Consider the following 16,447-nt stretch of genomic DNA (forward strand, 5'->3'; position numbering starts at 1 on the left):
AGAAGTATCTGCCCAGCACCTTTCTAATGACATGCCTCTGCAGACTTGGACATTAGATGAAGTCACCTTCCAGGAACTCAAGAAGCCTCAAGACCAGGTTAGAAGAGGAAACGGCAAGTCAGGCAGGCTGGATAAGAAGATTGTTTTGGAGAGGGAGAGAGGAAAATGTGGACCTTAAGGATGAATCTGTGTCAACGGAAACATGCTGCTGCCTGGGGTTCTGGTACCACTTTGCTGCAGAGCAACAATGATAAGGAAAGTTCATTTCCAGCCCCTCTGCACCGCAGTGCAGTACGTTGAGTTGTCCTGAGATGTCTTTCCAGTACGGCTCAAGAAATGCTGAGCATACTTTGGCAGGACAGGCTACTCAGACATTTAGCAGCTCAACTGCAGAGATATTACAGAGCGTGCATGAAACGCAACATTTCCGCTTCTATAAACGGGTGACATTTAGACAGGAGCAGCACAGAAGCACTGACACCGAGACCAGCCTTTAGCAAAGCGTTAAGCCCCATCTCCGGGAGGGAGGGAAGAGATTGCTCAGGTTTAAAAAAAAATAATCTCAGCAAACCAAAATTATTTTCACCCAACCTGCCTCTCTGAGGTGTTGCGAATAAATAGTATTTTTAGGTCGAGACGAGGCTCACACCAGAAACAGGAAAATGCTGCACAAGCTTAGTATTAGCCAAGCTGCCTTCTATTTAACCTCTCCCCCAAACAAACAATAAAACTGTAATATAACGGGAAGCGTTGGCCAGCGTTAACACCCGGCACCGCGCTCGGTCCCAGCTCTATTGTGCAGTGAAGACTGTTTTCCTTACTGACGAGCTCAAACCGTCTGCCATGAATTACTTTTTCATGGGGAATAAATACACACTTAAACAAGATTAAACACAAATGTTCTTTAGTGGTGTCTAAAATAATATGAATGTTTTTTAAAACAGCAATAAACACACTTCATGATGCAAATAATTACACCCCGCAGCCTTTATGTAAAGATAAACGGCCGGATTCTTGACTCAGCTACATCACTGTAAATCCAGAGTAACTACACTGAATCAACATCTCTCTCTGTGGATTCTGGAGATGCTGAAGTGCTGCTTAACTCTGGATTTGCCCTGATTTCTCTCTAGGGTCTTGCAGACATTGGACAAGCATGGTTGAAAGTCTACATGGTGGTCATTGAGGTACTACCACCTCTTATCCTGGCCAGTATTCCCCCATAAGTTTGTTTTCTGCTTAGTGTAATCAAGTCAGAACCCGGCTGTGTTATTCTTTGTGCATCTGATATCACTTCTGGAACTGTATTCTTGATCTGGACCAGAAGAAAGCTCTACTGAGGTTACAGCAAGAAAAAGAGAAAGATAAAAAGAGAGAGGGACTTCACAAAAATTTCATGATGGGTGAAGGCAATATGTGCATGATGTGCTGGGAATCAAAGATCAGTCTCTCTGAGATTAAAAAGAACCAGCTCAGTTGATCTTTCTGTACGACGGGAAGGATTGGCTCGTGTGCTGAACTCTTTCTGAGAAGTATAATTTAGCTTAAGTTTCCTGTGCAACTATAATTTTCATGTAGTTTTGTATGATGGGACCATTAGGCTTTAATGGCCCCTGAAATGAGTCTGGAAAGGTGAACATGCCCATGTTGGAACACTTGAATAAGTAGTTATTTGCTTAAAAATAACACCAACAAAGAAGGTATTCAGCTATTAAAAGGATCTTCAGATTTATGTGGGCACAGAAATTAGACACAACCTGGAATCACCATTTTAACTGTCATCTTCCAGTTAATTCTCCTGTTTGTAGTTTGAAAGCAAACACTCTGCTCTTACCGGGACTTGTGAGGGCTCCCAGAGCACCAGTCGTTGTGGAGAGAGGATTTGCATTGGTGGTGGTAGCTGAGGTTTGGGCGGCGGCTGCTGCGGCTGCTAAAGTTGCCAAATTCTGTAATTGTAAAGCGTTCATGCCTGTGTGGAGAAGCAAAAGGCTTAATTAAAACATGTAATTAAAAAAAAAAGAAAGCTATTTTCAATGGACACGGAGCATGGGATGTACCTTGCCAAAGAGACTCAATTCTTGTTTTCATTCCCTTCTATAACCTGGGAACCACCTCTTACGGTCCTCAAATAGCATCTCTCACCTCTCTACCTTGGAGTTGAGAGAATACAGCAAAGGCACCAGCCTATAGTTCAGGAAAATTAAACCTGCTCTGTGCCTCTTCTGTAACGGAAGTGTAGAATTAAAAGTCATTTAAACTCTGTGTGAAGCCCAGACACAATACTATTTCCTGACACAACAGGGGGTGTAAGGAAGATAACTGACGTTTAAAACACATTCAGGACAGGGTCATATAATTGGGATGAATACATTTTGTTTCCTGTGTCTCCTCAGAATCTCTCTACTAAGCTACACCATGCAGTAGCCAAAAATAGAGATTCTAAGAGATACTAAGCTACACCATGCAGTAGCCAAAAATTGTGCTGATTTTCCTTTTGATGGTTCATTTCACAAAAACACATGTGAACTAAGAACATCAAATTAGTATCAGTCTGATCACAGAGCCATCACCAAGGGAGGGACTTTCAGGCCAAAAGGTCTGGACTGTGGTATCAAGTTTACTCAGTCATCTGTCACTTAACCATTTCAGAAGATGTGGGGGGGGAGACGTGTACCTGCATTTCAATGAGGACCTTCAAGAAATGGATGCATTTAAATAGTAAATTTCAATTTTTGGTAGTAAGTTTCAATTTAGATGGCAAGTAAAAAAGGACAGACAATAAATAGAATTTATGTGAAATAGAAAAAAAAAAAAGATGATTAAAGAACAGCAAATGGCATTCATTTGACTTAAATCAGAGTGACAGGAATCTGCCTCTCCAGAGGCCTTCAAAAGTACCTACCTGTTGCCTTGGACTAGACAAAGCACTTTCTAAGATGAACTGCTTCAGCAAGAGACTAAAATGAAGACACGAGCTAGGTGCTAGCATTAATCAACTTGGATCCTTCTCAGGATCCTCTGAATAAGATACAGCTGTCCACAGGGGGACGTTCAGACTGAGTATCTACATACAGATATGAGAGAGAGATCATTTGGTTGCCAGTGAGAGATCATCCTTCTTGGTTTGGACCCATGAGGGAGATCTCCGCATGCTGCTTAAGCCCTCAACAGAATTGGCAATGTGCATAAATCCAAAATACTAAAAGAGTTTTATTATGTTCTTGTAGTCCTGATAATATAAGTACTCACAAAAGATCAGGTGGTGGGAAGAGCAATACCTTTTTTTAGACCACGTGATAGAGCTGGGAAGACTGCATGAGCTTTGGGGAACACCCCAAGAAGAGCTTGAGTGCCTGGAAATGTGTCCATTTTTTTCTGAATGTTAGTCTGTTTAACAAGAGATATTACTTCTTGCTGAACAGTTTGTTGCTCAAACCAGGGAAACTTAATAACAACTTGGAGAAGATGAAAAAAAAGAGGTTAAACATAATACTTTGTAAGTATGTTTGAAAAGAAAAAGAAATGCAATGAAGGAGAGCTATTTTCTAGGAATTGAGAACTCCTGCATTAATGGAGAGTGATATTACTTTCAAATGCATATTTTGCAGACTCAGGCTGGTACCATCTATGAGCCCCATAAAGAAGTATTCTCACTGTCCCAGAATTAGGGATTCTGAGATGAACCTTGATATAAGCATCTATTTGTGAATAAATCCCCAAATTCAAATGCAGCATATTCCAACAGGCAGGACACGTCTCAGGTGAGCACCTAGCATGGTGGAGGTTCTAACTTCTATGCCTCAATCAAATGCCCAAAGACAACTCAAGTGTTGGTATTTTTGAGAACATGACACAATGACTATGGTAGGAGTAAGGTTTTAGTTGATCCGTGATCCACCACTTTGTAGTCTGGAATCTGCACAACACACTTGGAGGAATTTTGTGACCAGAAAAGCTCTTTCAGGTTCCTTTTGAAGACTAATGACCATCTTAAAAAATAAGTCTTTTCTCAAACCCTACCAACCCAAACTATTTTTCAAGGTGCAATAAAGCTATCCTAATCACAAGTCATTATTACCTTAGACAATTAAGTGTAACTACTAAATGAAGTAAGTGATCATGGGTCATTGTTGCAATTTGGTCAATCTTCTAAACCAGCTCTCACAAAGTTTAAGTGCTTAAAATACAAAGATAACTCTGAAATGGCAAAAATGTACCTTAGTTACATAAATCTATTATAAAATTTTGAAGGATAATATATTGGATACCCAAATGAATAGAACAAAATTGCTTAAAACATCTCAAATCTTGAACGAAGTCAACTTCTAGAGTAGGAAAAGTTGACTGAATATTTTAAAAACCTTTTATTTTTACTATCAGTCTATAGCTAAGTTTTAGAAGCAGCATCATATGGACAAATAAATTTCTGAAAGCAGAAATGGTAAGGAAATTCACGGCAGTATTCAAATCCTATCTCGGGTTTAACCTGAGAACTTTTCATTCAAAAAATACAATTCAGACAGAAATTCAGATATGCAAGCATAATTTTAATTTTTTTTTAATTACTCAGTTGACCTACTTGCTTGCCTCAGGTGTAATTTTTTTTTAATCCATTAAAAAATTCTGTTTCTTTGATAGTGAGACATTATCTGCACATTATTTCAAACAAGATTTTAGGGATGGAGAAGACTTGACCTGGAGTCTAGCTCTTTGCAAACAAAGCAGGCAGTGGTTCTCAAAATGAGATATGGAATCCACTTTCATCCTGGATTGGTATTTGGTCCTCAAATATTATTTACCTTCCTCTTTCATAAGAAGTATAAGCAATTCAGCAAATAGCCAGCAAACATTGCTGGTCTTCACTGAGGCCACATTTCGTGCCATTCTGTGGCAGAGATTTGGGAAAGCAGTGGGTTGCTTTCCACCATAGCAGCATGGTTTTCTATCACCTACTGGTTAGTAGGTGATAGAGATTTTTCATTCTATTCATCAGAAGGATCAGTCATAATCAGCTTATATTTCTTCTACAGGGAGGCTTCCACTTTGGACTTTTAAACATCACAGACGGCAGGATTAACTAATAGTGAACAAATGCAGAATGGTCCTGGAGAGGAGACTGCAAAACAGCATCACCGAGATGAAACCCCACGTACTTCTGGAAAACACGTGGACTTTTAGTCAAACCTCAGTTGAGACCGTAATGGATTTCGAAGCAATTTAATACTTCTTTTTCTATTGCATTTTACGTGCCCGGCTCTGCAGGGGGCTGTGAGCACAGAGGGTGGTGAGGCTGGAAGGCAGCACACACGCACTCCACGGCGCTCAAGGAGAAGTATGGGGCAGGGGAGACAAGGTCAACAGGCGGCGGAACAAACAACCGCTCTCTCCGGGCTCACCAACTATGACTGTGCCTGTGTGGATGCAAAACAAACACCAGCGCTGCCTCATCCCACAGAAACATTTTTTTAATAGCGGGACATTTCCTGTGGAAGCACAAGAGGAACCCATCAACTTGATGAAAGAGTTTCAATGCCAAAAAAAAAATTAAAAAATTAAGAAACAAGAGCTAGGCAATGACGAAGTCGCCTCCCCACCCAGTCTGTTTGACCGTAGAAGGTGACTAAAGGACACTGGCCACAAACCAGCTCTGCAGATGTTATAGGGTGTCAGCTTCAGTGCCTTCAGGAAAAAAGGCTGCTTGCTGTTTGTCACACACGCGTAAGAGAAAGAAAGCAAAGAGCCCCGTTGAACTGAGCACCCGAATGTGACCGTCAGCGAGGTCTCCTGGCGCACACCGTCACCCAGCATGGTCTAGAGCTGATTGTGTCAACAGGTTTATCACTTAATATGCAGCCTCTTTAGGATCCTCTGCCTGCTCAAACATATCCAAAATAAGCCTTGTCATCACTTTTTCACATTCCCCAGGCATTTTACCGTCTCTGCTCCCTCTTTATTGGTTTCTCCCATCAACTTGTCAAGCGCATCAACATCTCACTTGCTAGGGCACACTTGGAAGAGGAAACCAAATGCTCTCAAGTCCCAGACCCAGAAAGTACTTTGCTTTCAAATGGGGGATTTTTTGGTTCAATTGAACTTCAGCCAAGGTATAGTTCTGTGGGACTAATCTGCTCTCTCATTCTCTCCCCTTTCTCACTGTCTTCACACAGTTCACATCCTGCAGCTTTTTCAAAACAGTCCCAAATCCCGCAACAGAGCTGGACCGCAAATGAGGAGATCGTTTTTATTTGAAAGTGCTGCTCACTCAGCAAATGCGCCTCTCTCTGAAGAAATGCAAATTGCTTAACGCTGAAGAACAGCCTCATAGGCAGAGCTGCACATGAAAAATAAAATCCCCCTGAAGGGGGAAAAAAAAAACCCTACCAACTTCTGGGTAAGGAATAACTCTTGATCTTCATGATGGAGACGATGTTGGGAATTAAAGGGAAATGATTAAAAAAAAAACAGAATCACAATACAGTTTGATTCCATTTTTAATAACATGTATTTACCAATGTGCTATCAGCTTGGCAAATATTCAAGATTGCAGGGAAATTCAACTTTCATTTTGTTATTTGGCAGATTAAAAAAACAATTAAATTATGTACAAAACAGATGCACAGTATGCCTTGCTTGAAACTTAAGATTTCAAAAAAAAATTATTTATAAGGATAGGGGCATGAAAATTTAATTTAATGTTCACCTTAGGTAATTTTGTGTCTTATTGTTCACAGCAATTACCATAAATCTACATATCAATAAGCGAGAACAGATGTCAGTTGTTACAAGTGCTTGCCAATCAGGCCTGTTAAAAAGTGACAGATGGGTGGTGATAGAACATTCTCATAAGGCCTATTAGCACATTCGCAGGAAATTTTTGTAGTGCTGCACAGTCACAGATGCAGTTCTGTGAAAACACGGGGAAATTTGAGAGCACGAGATTTACATTTTACAACTTCTTGTGCTGCCTCCGTTGCAAACTTTCATACAATGAAGCAATTTGCCTCGTTTCAGTCACCACAGCTTTTCTCCTGTGATAACTTGTAAATTCGGAATTACCGAATTTGTAGAGGAGGCAACAGGGTCACGAACCGTTCCTGAAGACTTTTTAGGCCTCATCAGCTCTTGGGTTTCCAAAACCATAATAAAATCATATTAGGAAATAGTTGAGATTCGCTTGCTGAACAAATTCTTAATAAAGGAAGGCACTGGTTACATTTTAGTGACAATATATGTATGGAGAATATCAAAGTCAGTGGTGATTATCAGAGCCATATCTGGATAGCTCATAATCAGATCCCACTAACTTGACTTCCTTTTCTTTGGAAATTTTATCCTTCCCAATTATTAGGATTTATTCCTTCTGAACATATCTGGATAGCTCATAAGCAGTTCCCACTAACTTGACTTCCTTTTCTTTGGAAATTTTATCCTTCCCAATTATTAGGATTTATTCCTTCTGAATTAAATTCCGACTGACTGCACCTCAAAAATTGTGGCTTAAGGTAAAATTTATCATCACCAGGCCAAAAAGCAACTATATTCTAACGCTGACATCAGCCATTCTGGATGCTGATGTTAAAAATGGGGATAAAGGCTCCACCGCCTGTGTCTGAATGAGTGTGATGTTATTCCAGCAATACTCTAAGAGTAAAGGAGACAGGAGACATGAGCTCTACACCCATGAAACCATATATACTCTGTGCCTACCTTTAGGAAAGCCGCTTATTGGAGCAGTGCTTAAGGTACCCTGACCGTTTAGTGTTTGATTTAGCAAAGCCTTAAAACAACTTGTAAGTCCACATTTGATTTTGCCCTGCTCTTTAAGAGTACGTGCTTAAATCCAGCTGTAAGTTAGAGTATGCCAGCAATACTCTAAGACTAAAGGAGACAGGAGACATGAGCTCTACACCCATGAAACCATATATACTCTGTGCCTACCTTTAGGAAAGCCACTTATCGGAGCAGTGCTTAAGGTACCCTGACCATTTAGTGTTTGATTTAGCAAAGCCTTAAAACAACTTGTAAGTCCACATTTGATTTTGCCCTGCTCTTTAAGAGTACGTGCTTAAATCCAGCTGTAAGTTAGAGTTACTAGTTGACTCGCGTAGGATTTCAGCACATTTTCAAGTTAGGCATGCTCTAAACACATTCCTGGCAAGAAATACGCTTTTCTCAATCGAAGCTTCCCCAGACCTAGTGGGGAAGATTCATCTAATCTAACTTTATCTGAATAAAAGTTACTTGCCCAGGCTTTTGCTATAGTCAGAGAGTGAGTGGATGATTCATCCAATGCTAAAATAGAGGGATTAACCCCAGCCCTTGGTAGGATGAATTACAGCCTGGGAGTGACTTCATTGACATCGCAGGGAGACCAGGCGCCTAATTTCCAAACTGTTGAGGTTCGGTGGGATGAATTCTGCCCACAGAGGGACTGAGGCAATAAAAAGCCCCTCTCTCTCCTTTTTCCATCCACAGAACACCCAGCAAGAGCTACAGATCTTGTGCCTGGACTTAGCCAGACTTCCATATCATGCACTTTTACCCCCTGAATAAGCATGTCATATAAACTGCCGAGCACTGGTTTTCCTCTCAAGGTGCTTCTCCTCCTCCTGTGAGCAGGAGCAACACGTGGATTGAGAACAGGCTCATTTGCTTCAAATTCTGCCTCTCCAAAAAATGCTAAATGGAGTTGTTTAATTTATTAGCTCAAAAAAGCCCCAAAACTAATTGTATGGGTTAAATTAAATAGGACTTTCAATGGAATTACTGTTACAAAAGCTCAATGTTGTTAGTCCCTGAGGTCAGCATTTTCAAAACTGGTAGTTATCTTTGAGAAACAGCTACTCCCTCGAGCTGGAAACAGTTTCTCAGTGACCTTTCCTTTTAATACAATACCCCTAAAGAGGCCATAGCAGGAGAAGCCCTCCTTCAGTATGGCTTTGATGGAATGAAGCCACCAAAGAGTCAGAGGATATAAAGGATCCTTGGGCCAATGCAAAAGTATAGAGCTTTTGTGCAGATGGTCCTGGCTTCCAACCGGTCCCTCCAGATCCACTGAGCCAATCCAACAATTAGGGGAAAATATTCAGAAAGCAGAACCTTGCAGAGTTTCTCTCACCCATCTGCTCCTACAGACTCTGCAACAGGAGGAAGTCTGGCTTGGGTAACAGAAGAAGGGTGAAATGGATTGAACAGGGCTCAGAAAGGGCCAGAAGTTCAACCCAAAGAGCAACCGAACTGTGAGAGAGTTTGGAAAGGACTGGAAAAAACCCTATACATTGGAAAAATATAAAAAGTCCCAGCTGTAGAGGGTTTAGGGATCTGAAAGCCAAAGCAAGAAAAGCCAAAAAGCATGGTTTCTACTCCTGCTTGAGTCCAGAAAGCAAAATCAGCTGTCTTTCAATGAAATTAAGAGAGTCCCTTTGTGTCGTTTATGAGTACTGAAATTGTTTATATGTCCTGAATGGTCACACATATAGAAATATTTCTGTATGAGCAAATATTTATTCCTGCCCAAACACTTTACATCAATGGACAATAGAAAATCTTCATAGATTGTGTATTGTTGAACATTTTAATTTCCTACAATCACCCTATATAATATAAAACCTCCCTGTTTATACTGTCTGTACAGTACTTTCCAGGTTCTTAAACAAATAGGTTGGCTTAAATAACTGCAGCTTTTAGGACCTGATCCAGTGCCAGCCAAATTCAATGCAAACGTTCAGGCGACATTGATCTCCTTTGAACTAAGCTTCCCATGCAATTTGTATATATTTGAAAGAGGAATCTTTTTTTCTTGAAAGGTTGCTAGTGCTTAATGTAGCTTGCATTGTCTTTTTAAAGACAATCAAATCACATAATGTAATTCATCTACATTATTAGCCTTCCCCAAAGACAAAGCACAGGCTAGACACTGAGAGGCAATGTGAGAGAAAGCATTGCCTTTAAATTAGCATTAGCAGAAATGAGAGGAGGGGAGGAAAAGTGAGGAAGCATGCACTATAAAATATAAACTTGACGATGTCTTGCACGTTTTGCAAAGGACAGTGAAGCAGTTTGGCAAGGTAGGGTTAGCTCCTGTAATCAAGTTCAGGGGATTACTATAATATCAAAGGCATCATGGCCAACTCTCCCAAATTTATTACCAGCCTTGACATATTACACTTTTCTTCAGCTTGGCTCCTGAAATAAAACAATTTCACGAGAAACTAAGTTTTCACTAGAAATGAAAAAGCCTAAGCTGGGGAACCAAATGTGGAAACTTAAAACTTAGAAACCTAGGTGGGCAAACTACTACTTTTGGCCTCTTAAATTTTAATAATTTTAATTTTAGTTAAACCAGTTTCCTGACTTGCTTGGACTTGGTTTATGAACATAGGGTAAAGGCAATGCTGAACATACAGTAGGGCCACTGGGTTGCTACAGCAAGAATGGCATTCGCTTTTGGAGCTGGTGCACTTTGTGTTTAATATCTGATTTTAGTGAGTTCTTGAAAAAAATCCCCATTTTATTTTGGATTGCATCACCAGCTAACAAACAAACAAAGAAACAACCAACCAACCAAACTCCAATTCTCTTCAACTATAAATGCCTAAAACCCCCACTCCTTTCAAGAAAACCACATAAAAATGACTTTAACCAGAGTGAGGCATGCTATTAGGGAAAGGGAATTTAAAACTTCACACCGGAGATCAGTGTCTTTGCTCTGCTAGGAGAGAAAATTGCTTTTATTTAAGAAGTAATATTGCTGAGGACTGCACGACAAACATTTCTTCCCATGTGTGGTGGGGTGTGTGCTGTGTCCTTTCTGCTCAGTACAGAGACGACATGGGCTTTACCAGTACAAATTAATACTTGCAGATCCAAAGGTCCCTAATATTGGACAAGGGGGTGGCTGTATTAGAAGTTCCTAATTTAGCAAATCGTGACTTCACTGAGACTTAAGCACAAAAGAGGAGCCCTGATATGTAAGTTAAGACTGAAATTTCAATGGCTCATGAGCCTTTTGATCAAACTTTTAGTGTCTGAATTTAGTGGTAAGGACACCCATTGACTTCAAAGATAAAAGCAGGACCCCTCAAACTCAAAGTTCAAAGAACTTGCAAGCTGCAATGATGGATCTTCTTTAGCACCTTATTCAATTGTGTCTAGATTTTACTCCTCACCTGGAAATATTTTGTTAATAGGCAAACTACACACAATATGGAAATACCTATTAGATTCATTTTTGTAAAATGAACATACATTAGCTTAACCTAAAAAACTCTGGGCCTTTACAAACATTCAAGGATGGCTTCAGGAAGATCTTGCTGCAGACACAGGGGTATTTTTTATTCCTTTAACAAATCATAACGAATGAATCTTTAATATTAGATGCACAGTATAACACAGCACCACATGATTTCTGAGCAGAGGACATGAACTCTCTGTCCTAATGATGAAATAGTGCTTAGTCTTTGGTACTTTCATGTAGAACTGCAGCTTGGAGAGAAATTTAATATCACTAATTTGACCTTGAAGATCAAGGTTTAAGACTTACATGTTTTGGGAAAAGAAAGGAGTAAACTACAAGTGATTTTGATAACATGAATATAAGATAAAAAATACATATTTTCTAGCAGAGGCAGTCAGTCATTAAATTATCTCATAGATGAGAGCATTAGCAATCTAATCTGTAGTCGAGAAGGCATATCCCTCAAGTAACAATGACAAGCCACTACATTTTCTTAGGATGGTTTTCTACCAGAAACTCAAAACCATATGATTTTCAGGGAATAAATCACACCCCTGATTGAGAGCTTATCCTGAAATTACCTGACGAAAATTCTTAGTTCCAACACAGTTCTTGGACATAAACTCGATCCACATGAACAGAGAGAACAGACAACAGAAAACTTCTAAGGTGCACATAATGCAACGGATATAACATTATTTTTCCTCGGTGTCTCAATTCTTTCATTTTGTAGACCTAACCAAATATGAAAACATTAAACACAATCTCTGAGCTCAAAGCCACTTCTAAAACTGCCAAGTATAAAACCGTTACTGAACCGCTCTGCTCTGTTTATCATATTAAGATACATTTTTTTGATGAAAAAAATGCTAGATTGCAAGTGTAACATAATAGAACCAGCAAGCACTGCCAGCAGGTCTGAGGAAGAGAGAATAATTCAGAGATATTGTCATCTGTAGGCCAATTTATATTGTCAGACAGCAGGTTCACATTAGTCTCTGATGTCACTGCAATAATGGCATAATATAACAATTGAGCAAAGAATACCTGTGGGGTATAGCTATACGGTGGTATATCTATACTTGTTAAAATATTTCAGGATTCATTCAAAGCAGAAGCAAAGCCCAGGATTAAAAGAAGAGTGAGAAAATGGTGTTCATAAAGACTTCTGAATATTTTAGCCCTTGTTTCATGATGATGAAGCAAGCACAATGTTGTATTTCATTGATTCAGTGGGATCATGATTAAAATAAACTAATGTAGCAATTTAGGGGTTTTGTACTTCCTTTTTTTTTTTTTTTTTCTTCCCTCTAACAAGAAAAAAAAGCTTTTTAACAGTTTCTCGCGGCAGGCATAATGTGCATCTGTGCTCTGATTTACTGCACATGCTGCCTTCTCTAGCATCATGTTAAGTTGGGGTATCAGCATGGTAGGTCACACAGTGGGAGCGACCTTTCGCTAATCACTACACATCAGTTACTACTGGCACACAGCTCATTACTAAGAAACCTTCCAACTAGCTGGCTTTCAAATCCGCTCACACTTTGATATTTTTTTTTCCCTTTTCTTTCTTTCTTTCTTTCTTTTTTTTTTTCCCCCAGACTAAAGATTATACTTTTACATAAAAGCTTCTGTTGTGTAATTTTGTCAACTAGGGTTCCAAAGTCAAAAAGGCACCCAGTTAATTTTCCATGATTATAAAAGGAGCCTGAAAATTCATACTGCAGGTAGGCCTGTAATCTTGGGTTTCATTAAAAAGGTCAGAACATTTTTACTCACCACCTATTATTAAAATGTTTGAGGGCTGCCATTAATTTGATTTTTTTCAGGACACAGAAATCTCACTGGAAATTAGAACGTAATCCTGCTGTTGCTTTACCGACACTTTTCATAGGGTAGGATAGGGCTGCGGGGACTAAGAGCTCTCCTGCAATTTACAATTGGTTACTTTGGACAAATGGCAGGTGACTAATGCAAGACAAACTGTTTGCACAACCTGGGAGCACTGGGTTTAATTTCAGTTTCTGAAAGAGGGGAGAAAGTGTTTCTATTGATGTTGAACCGCGAGCTCTCCCCTGCCAGTACATCTGCCACATTTAATACACAACATGCTCCCCCCACCCCCGTCCCCCCCCCGACAACGTGATTATTAGAGGTACAGAATTCAATAGCTTAAGAATACAAAACATAGCTGGAGCAAAACGAAATGGTTTTTAACTTACCGGCCATTTGCTGAATGCCGCTGAAGGCACCCAAGTTACTGGAGGAAGTTGCTTGCTGCAGAAGCTGCAAATTAACAACACAACACAGCAATCTATCTGACATTAATGTAACAAATGAAGATAAAAATAAAATGAGCTATCATTTCACATTTGGAGTATTTATGCTTTCCTTTACATTTATATAGTCTCTTGCTTCTGTCTATTGTTGGAATGAACATCCCTAGAGTCAATGCTGTAAATCCATATTAATGTCTAATCTCTATTAAGAAACACAGAGACACAAGGGAAACTCAATAACATTGCTGCTTTAAAACAATTAATCAATTTATTCTTTTTAACAACCAGGTGTTAAATCTATTTAAACCAACATAGCGTGACTAATTACAACCCTCTGTAGTCTAGTAGTTACCATAACTCGTCTCTGTCAATCACAGTCCATTCTCCCCCACCCCCTCGAATTCAGTTTTTTCTTTATTATCTTTATGAATCAAGCACACAGACACTCATTAGACTGGTATTTGTATATAACGATTTAGCCTATCTCAGTATTAATTAGCCTACTTCAGTACTAATATATATATTTTTAATTGCTAGGTAAATTAGTGTTTAAAATTATATCGCTATACCAAAGCATTGTATGCATACAAATTATGTATTTATGCACAGACAGTACACATATATTGATGCATTTATTTGTCTAGCTCGGAACCAGCAGAAACTCTCCAAGTTATCCAAAATGTGCTCAACCAGACACCTGAACTCCAGAGCCACAAAAGGCAGAGGCTCCCTCTCAGCCGTGCTGCCGGGGAGTCTCCCTTGGTCACCCAGGACCCAAGGACGTGGCTGTGGATTTCAGGTTTCTCCAACAGGGGCAGCAGCAAACGTCTGTTTCTCATTTTACAAACAGAGCAAAGAGAATACCATTTTATAATTTATGAGAAACAAATGGCTTTCCCCTGCCATCTTTGCTTTCTGTACAAGGTAGAACGAACCATGCATGTTTAACACTAACAGGACCACGCATTAAAATGAAAGCCATTTGCAAATTATCCAAAATGTGCTCAACCTGACACCCGAAGTCCAGAGCCACAAAAGGCAGAGGCTCCCTCTCAGCCGTGCTGCCGGGGAGTCTCCCTTGGTCACCCAGGACCCAAGGACGTGGCTGTGGATTTCAGGTTTCTCCAACAGGGGCAGCAGCAAACGTCTGTTTCTCATTTTACAAACAGAGCAAAGAGAATACCATTTTATAATTTATGAGAAACAAATGGCTTTCCCCTGCCATCTTTGCTTTCTGTACAAGGTAGAACGAACCATGCATGTTTAACACTAACAGGACCACGCATTAAAATGAAAGCCATTTGCAAATGAAAATGTAGAATATTAGAGGATCAAACCACAACATTCTGTTTTAGAGGCTGCACCATATAGATATGGCCCCTATAGTGTACAGCTGCCAATCTGTCCTCCCCGAAGGAAGAACTTAAATTTTATTTCAGCTATAAAAACCAGACTCTTAACATTCAAAAGAACAATAAAACTAATGGAATCAAATTTGATTTTGCAGCATGAGTAAACTTTAAACATTTGCCTTGGACAGCACTGACACATCTTGAGATGTTTATTCAAATTCTGTTTCTTGTTATTTACAGAATCACAGAATCATCTAGGTTGGAAGAGACCCTCGGGATCATCGAGTCCAACCATCTACCCTACTCTAAAGTTCTCCCCTACACCATATCCCCCAACACCACATCTAAACGGTTCTTAAACACAGCCAGGGATGGTGACTCAACCACCTCCCTGGGCAGCCTATTCCAATGCCCGACCAGATTTTTAGACCACGTGATAAACACACAGAGTTTTTATACAGAAGACGTGTTACGTACCCTGGAGGACTTAATTTATTGCAGGGAGTTTACTACAGCTGATTTGCCACGGTTATAAAATAAATACAGCATAAGATCGCCGCCGCCTCCGAAATGAACTTACAGCTAGGTATTGTGGTGTGAGTCCTCCAAGACCTGTGAGGTTTCCCCAAGTGGCAGTATTGAGCTGTTGCATCTGCTGTGCCAACTGCTGCTGCAAACGCCGCTGCTCCTTGTCCTTTTGGGTATCGGCAAACTTCACCACGATTGGCGAAGAGCAGCCCTGTGGTTAGACAGATCGGGAAAGACAGAAGCGTTAAAACACACCGAGTCACCCTCGCACCGTGACCTCAGCCACGTCCCATCGGGCCACCGACAACGGCATGACCTGACTGCTCACCCTCTCTTTGTGAGTGGCACACGTAGGACCACAAGGACTAAGGTTTTCAGCTTCTTAGGAAAAGAGGCTACACAGAAATTATTGATTCCCCAGTTCTTTTTACAAAGCACCTTTCCTCAGGCTCTCTTTTCCTTCCAGCTATCAAAATTGCTGCCAGAGACAGCGAAGTGTACCAGTCCTCTTTAATTAAGCTTCGCAGCTGATGAGATGGATGTGATGCTTTGTCTGCAGTCTGTTTTCAAGGCATCGCCAAAGGGAGAGGTGTCCAACCTCCCTGCTGCCAGGGACCACACAGCCAACACGGCCCTGCCACCACAGTCTGGCTGTGCGGTCACACTCGGTGCAGCTGGCTTGTGTACCCTACATAAAAATAGACTGTGAGCAACTGATTTACTGAAGTGCCCATCCTCAGCGGGTCACCGGTCCTTTGCATATCAAGGACCCTTAGTCCCCAGTCAGCACAAAGGGTGATGCTGCTTAGGACAATTCACCCATGTGCGGTCCGCTCCCAGGAACACTTTGCATCAAGCACCCTTCACATGTGAACTAAGGGCAGGATGCAGACCCAAAGTGACTAGTTCTGGTGACAGCAGCCCATTCCTAATTGCCACCATTTCTTCTATCGCTTCTACAAGCCTCTTGTTACATGATACGGGAGGGCTTCAGGAAACAGGGAGGCTGTAAGAAAGAACTAGAGATCTGGTCTACAGCCTACTCTTCACCC

At 40.5% G+C, this 16,447-nt stretch overlaps 1 protein-coding gene across 13 annotated transcripts in view; it reads right to left on the minus strand.

Annotated features, from left to right (window-relative positions):
• Positions 1–16,447, minus strand: part of CELF2 (CUGBP, Elav-like family member 2) — a 383,288-nt gene that overhangs the window by 37,683 nt on the left and 329,158 nt on the right. For all 13 annotated transcript variants that reach the window (XM_014949080.1, XM_014949074.1, XM_014949070.1 and 10 more), the window contains 3 exons: positions 15,448–15,606; positions 13,459–13,522; positions 1,835–1,969 (listed from right to left, as the gene is read on the minus strand). In XM_014949080.1, the coding sequence (XP_014804566.1) occupies positions 1,835–1,969; positions 13,459–13,522; positions 15,448–15,606 (358 nt within the window). The remainder of the gene's footprint in view (positions 1–1,834; positions 1,970–13,458; positions 13,523–15,447; positions 15,607–16,447) is intronic.

The sequence above is a fragment of the Calidris pugnax genome, unplaced genomic scaffold (assembly GCF_001431845.1).
Source record: "Calidris pugnax isolate Ruff unplaced genomic scaffold, ASM143184v1 scaffold125, whole genome shotgun sequence".
NCBI lineage: Eukaryota > Metazoa > Chordata > Aves > Charadriiformes > Scolopacidae > Calidris > Calidris pugnax.